Genomic DNA, 6,000 nt, shown 5'->3' with positions numbered 1-6,000 from the left:
GACCCCTTTTCCCTGGTCCTCCTTAGGAAGGAAGAAATTTTCCCAGAGACCTTTGAAGATTTCTCTTCAAGTCTCAATATCCTGGATTTGGGGACATTCCCATTTATAAAGCAATTAGTAAGGGCCATGGGATGACCACTCAAGGCTCACTATAATCTCTATTGGTAGTCTATTTGAGAAAATCAACCACACTTACTGCTACAGTGGCATTAGGAATACAAGCCAGCTGGCTTGAAAGAAGTCCTTTCTTTTAGGAATCTCTCATAGGCCAAATTTTTTTATATCTGCATTTTCTCACTTCAAGGACATACTGTTTTTTCTCTACTTTCAATGCCTAGAAAGCAAGGCTGATGGAAAATTATCAAGTCACATCATACTACTCATTTTGCAGCCCAAATTCATGCATGTCAAACAAAAGTTACCGAAATCTATGAGTTTAAGTCCACCTTCAGTGGTCAATAAGATGTTATTTCCTTTTACATCATGGTGGATAGTTTTTTTGCTATGCAAATGCTGAAGTCCCTAAAAGGTGGGAAATATATAGTAACTTTTAAAGAAAACATCAAACAACAAAAACAACAAATTTTTAGGTGGATGCATTTGTGCAAAATTAATAGGAAATACATGTTAAGATTTAACACTCAAACATTCTTAAATGTTTCACACTGAATTAGCTCAATCAAAGTACATCATTTGTACTTTGGACTATATTAAAATTCCTAAAACCAGAGTATACCCTTGGCTCCTATCAAATAGTTTATTAAAAGAGTGTTGATCTCAATAGAAAAAGAACATTCTATAAACTTCTTTTAAATAATGGGCAAATAAAAACCTAACTATTAGTAAAAAAACAAAAATTAGCTACCTTCATCACAATTACAATCACTGAAATGCACTTAGGAAATCAGAACTCAGTGTTCTGTTAACAAAAGAGGGTAGATTTCGAATGGAAAAAAGGAATTTCTTATGTTAAACATTTCAGATTTTGCATATACTCTTGCACCAATAAATACTAATGGAATGATTTTTTCTAAAAATAGGATCCACATTTTTTATTTAACCAGAATGCCCAATAACTAACACACAAACAATTTAAATGGCCTTACCAATAGTGCTTCATGCAAAATATAGGCAATTATGGGCTCACTCATTCTTTCACCCTTTTTCAGGAAGGCTTTTGCGAGATCAGTCACCGACCCTCCATTGCATAGCTATAAAAACATATTTCAAGATATATATTAAAATAGGTATGACATCTTAAGTACATGCTATGAAAGGTTTCCTGAAAATACTCTAAAAATTGTTGCATTTTTGTTTCAAATGATTACTTCCATCATCTGTATGGTTTCATTAATCATATGAATATATAAACTTGCAAGAGTGAACAATTAGTGACTCAAACACAATTTTCATATGAATTAATTTTTAGAAGAGAATCTGGAGACACACAGGCTTGGTTTTTGAATTCAAGGACAAGAATCATGATTCTACAGATTCATCCCAAATATTAGGATCTAGAGCGTAAAACCATTGTTGAGTTCTGATAGCTTAATAGTGCAGTAGATTCTATGACTTCCAAACATGGCTATGTACTATTTTATATGTGCATTAATTTTAAAACATTCCTCCTTTCTGGCAAAATTTCAGAGTGTATTGAAATAAGGATCACAATTAACACTCTAGAAAACTGTGTTTAAATATGTTTCTCAGGTTCTTTAGCCTCCTCCCCAAAGTAGGGGAATCTAATGGAAAAACAAGAGGGAAGAACATGATAAGGGAGGTTTTCACCTCTAGATTAACCAGTGTTAGGTAACAATAAATCCCACAGGAAACTTTCAAGGAGCTTCCAATTTGAAGAACAAAGAAACACTGGTATTAGTAGAAGAATTTGAGAGGGCAGATAAGTCAGTAAATGGTCCCAATGAAGCTGTGACCCCTGGGTACTGGATCCCCTAATCTCTGACCTTTAGTTTTTTTGCATTTTGCCCCACCTCTCTTTGGGGCTCTTGTCTGTGGTCTTTTTGCAATCTAAAATTGCTTTTAAAAAAAAATTCAGTCTAAAAATTCACAAAATAAACAACACAAAAAAAACCTTAATGTAAACTATGGACTTGGGTTAATAATGTATCATTATTGGCTCATCAATTATAACAAATATACCATACAATTGCAAAATGTTACTACTAGTTAAAACTGGGGATAAGGAGTTTATGGGAACTCTGTATACCGACTGCTCAATTTTTCCACAAACCTAAAACTGTCCAAAAAATAAAGTTCATCAATTTTTAAAAAATCTAGCTGTGCCAGCATCAAGAATTTTTTAAAAGGTCCTAAAATAACAATAAAGGAGCAATAAAGAATTAATACAAGTTATGATAGACACCCTATAATACTGTTTCAGAAGCACATTATCCTACTCATGGTTGCATTTTATATCCAACACATTTTCCCATAAGTGAGGCACTAATGCAGAAATTATTCTTGACAACATAAGTTTCTGTTATAATAGCATTTTTGGTTAAGAAAAGAGTCCTAGAAGAATTATTCTTTATTTCTTTATATTCAACAAAAATTTCCTGAATTGTCACTATGTACAAAGCACCAAGATAGGTGCTAACATGATCAAAGGCAGACAGAGCACCTTTCGCCCTTGCTGGGCTTAAAATATAGCTAACAGTGGTTTTCAAACAGGGATGATTTTGCCCCAAGGATGATTTTGCTTGGAGGTATCTCTGAATGTCAGGACTAGATGCTACTGGCACTGGGAGCTCAGGGGTGCTGCCAACGTTGCACTGAACAATCCGCCATTGATGTCAACAGTGCCAAGTTTGAAAAACCCTAAATTAGAGGTATAATTGCCTGGATTATATGCTAGGTCTTGAATTATAGTTATGTGGATAATTATGAGCCAGCACTGTAGCATTTCACAGACAGACTGATAACATCAAGTTGAAGGGAAAAAAGAAAAGTTTTAATGACAGAAGAGAATCTGCCCTCATATATGTTGACAAAAAGTCTCCTCTAGGTTATTTTGATAAATTTACATTGGTTATGGTGTGTTCTGCAATAAAGAAATTTACTTTATGGGGGAGAGAGGGGAGAACTCAAATTTATCAACTTTTTTCTTAATGTTCTGTCCCTGATTTTATTGTTGCTATCCCTTTGCAATGTTTAATTTGTATCTGAACTCTTTCTAAAGATGAATAAAATGAAATTACATCATGAATTTCCTAAATCCTCATTTAGAATTAGTAAAATTTCAAATATGCTCTTGGATGAAATTAAAATTTGCTCAACTAGCATAAAATGCATTCCCTGCAAAAGAAAAAAAATTTAACTCAAGTACATTTTTTCCATGAATATGAAGGACTAAAAGATATAAAATGAAGTGTAAATGTTTTTGATCTAGGCAACAGATTTTTAAAAATACAAATGATGTTATATTTCCCTTTTAAAAGAATTGCATCCAGGTGAATGAATACATCATAAACAGTCTATACAATTCTTAAATCACTAAAAGAATAATTTGTAATAGAGGACTGAAAAACTGTTAAGTACAACTTTGCAACACGAAGCTATTTTAAGCCCTTAACATTCCTTAATCAAACAAAACTGAAGTATAATTTTCTTAATCCAGAGCTACACTAATTAAACAGAGCAGCAGTGGAAATGAATTCTCTACTGAAGCTGTAGTCAAACATTTTTTCAAAAAGCCCTAAATCAAAAGGGATGATAGTCTACAAACAGACCATTACAGTTACCGTCCCAAGACAGCCTTTGTAAATTTTCTGAATGCACTCTGTCTTTACTATGTTGGGAAAGCATATGTGATTTTTACTCATATTTCTGAAAAAGGACTGCTAATTTCTGCAGTTGGTATTTCTGACTTTTGTTTTTCCATTTTTCTCTTATCTATAAATAGATCTTTATGGATCTATTTCTGTACCCTTTATTCATTGTGTACATCTATCTGGCTTTTCCTGCATCAATATCCACTATGTAAATAACTATAGCTTCTTAACAAGAATTATATTTGGTAGGGGAAGGTTTCCTGACTTCATTGTTTTTTTATTTTAGGAATGCTCCTAAAGGCCTTTTGCTTCATCTGCCCATTTTCGTGTGAGGCCACAAAAGCAGAAACTCTTATTTTGCAATATTCATTCTTGTTTTTACTTTGCTTATTTTATAAAAGTGCTACCATCACTGGTGTCTGGATCTTTTTCTAGAAACTAGTTTTTAGTAAATGCCCACAAGTGAAACCTGGATCATATGGTAAATGTATGTGTAATGTTAAAGACGCTGTACTCTTTCCAATGTGATTGTGCAATTTCACACTGCCTAAGCAATGTGTAAAAGCTCAGCTTGCTCCACAATCTCACCAATACTGTTTTATCACTTTACTTTGAGCCATTGGGTGTGTACTAGTAGTCTCACCGTGGTTTTAATTTGAACTTCACTAAAGATATTGAACATATTTTATATGTTTTTGTGAAAAGTCCAAACTTTTGTTAACTTTTAAAAAAAACTGGGTTTTGCACTTTGTTAGGTAAAATTTCCATCTCCTCCTAGTGAGCTAAAATTGTTTATCACAAAAGCGTGTTGAATTTTGGTATGTTTTTCATGATTTTTTTGCTTTTTGATTCTGTTAATGCAGTGAATTATGATGCAGTGAATTTTAATATTTAACAAACTTAAATGTTTTAATAAATTTGCATTCCTGGGATAAACTCCACTCAGTCATGATACATTAACATTTTTATATATTACTGGATTTTATTCATTAGTATTTGGTGAAGAATTGTTGTATACACATTCATCTGGAATGTTATAGTTTTTTCTTCCAATGTCTTTGCCTTCCTTTTTCAATATAATGCTGGCCTCACACAAGACACAAGATCATTAGTTCTTTTGTAAAGACTTTATAGGATTCTTCTTCCCCAGAATGGTGCTATGAAGAATTCTGTGGACCCATCGCCAGTGAAACAATCATAACAAATGAAAATTATAAAAATGGACAACCACTTAAAGTCTTTGGAAACTGTTGTAAAGGATATATAGCAAATCAAGAAGCACTCAAGAACATAACTAAATCTTGGTAGGAACAGCAAGACTCTGTGCACTTGAGCCACTCTCTTCGTCCACCTCCAACTAGTGCAGAGTGACAACAGCTCTACTCTGGGTGAGTGTTGCCAAGAAGACTGGGTTTCCTGTCCCTCCAGATTCATCCAAGGTCTACAGTAGCTTCTTGCGATGGGGAGACCACCAGCACTTCTCACCTCCTCTCCCAACTCTGTACCGCAGAGCTAAATTCCTAGAGCATGTGGGGGACTCCATCCCTCTACCTAGCCTCCATTCATATGATGGAGTCCTAACTCAGGAGTGGCATGCCAAGAATAACGGGGTACCCATTACCCACACCCCAGCTTGCTCGCAAGGCATGGGTCCATGCCAGAAGAGGCAAGCTGAGAAGATACCATTCTATTGCATTGCATTAATGATGTCATTCTATTGCACTCGTTTTCAAAAATTAGTGGCTACTCTGATCTTTAATCTCTACATGTAATGTTACCTTTTTCCTCTTGGTATTTTTATAATTTTCATTATTAATGTTCAGTATCTTAATTGTGACACATCTTAGAGTGGTTTTAGTTTATTCTACAAATGGGATTTTGACCTTCTTAGAGCTGTGGCTTTTTAGTGTTTACCAAATTCAGAAAAATTTCAGCCACTATTTATTTAAATATTGTATGTTCCCCTACCCCCACCACCCTGCCCCCCAGCCACCCCAGTTCTCAGACTGCAGTTACAAGTAGATTAGAATACTACATAATATACTATGGTCAAACGGGCTTTTTTCCCCATTCTTTTTTTCTCTCGGTGCTCAGTCTGGGCAGCTTCTATTTTCCTGTCTTTAAGTTCACTGATCTTTTCTTCCATATGTCTAATCTGCCATAAAACTCAATATTGTGCATTTTTCACTATAGATACTGTATTTTTCAG

General features: G+C 34.3%; 1 protein-coding gene across 1 annotated transcript in view; it reads right to left on the bottom strand.

Moving 5' to 3' along the window:
• Positions 1 to 299: 299 nt before the first annotated feature.
• LOC118935856 (myosin-IIIa-like) overlaps positions 300 to 6,000 on the bottom strand; it is a 29,067-nt gene continuing 23,366 nt past the window's right edge. Inside the window, exons 5-7 of the mRNA XM_057499352.1 lie at positions 1,107 to 1,211; positions 423 to 522; positions 300 to 334 (exon numbers count right to left, since the gene is read on the bottom strand). Coding sequence (XP_057355335.1) covers positions 300 to 334; positions 423 to 522; positions 1,107 to 1,211 — 240 coding nt within the window. The remainder of the gene's footprint in view (positions 335 to 422; positions 523 to 1,106; positions 1,212 to 6,000) is intronic.

Source organism: Manis pentadactyla, chromosome 3, assembly GCF_030020395.1.
Source record: "Manis pentadactyla isolate mManPen7 chromosome 3, mManPen7.hap1, whole genome shotgun sequence".
In the NCBI taxonomy this organism is placed as follows: Eukaryota; Metazoa; Chordata; class Mammalia; order Pholidota; family Manidae; genus Manis; species Manis pentadactyla.
Note: the sequence above shows the minus strand (reverse complement) of the source record. Positions and strands in the feature narration are given on the sequence as shown.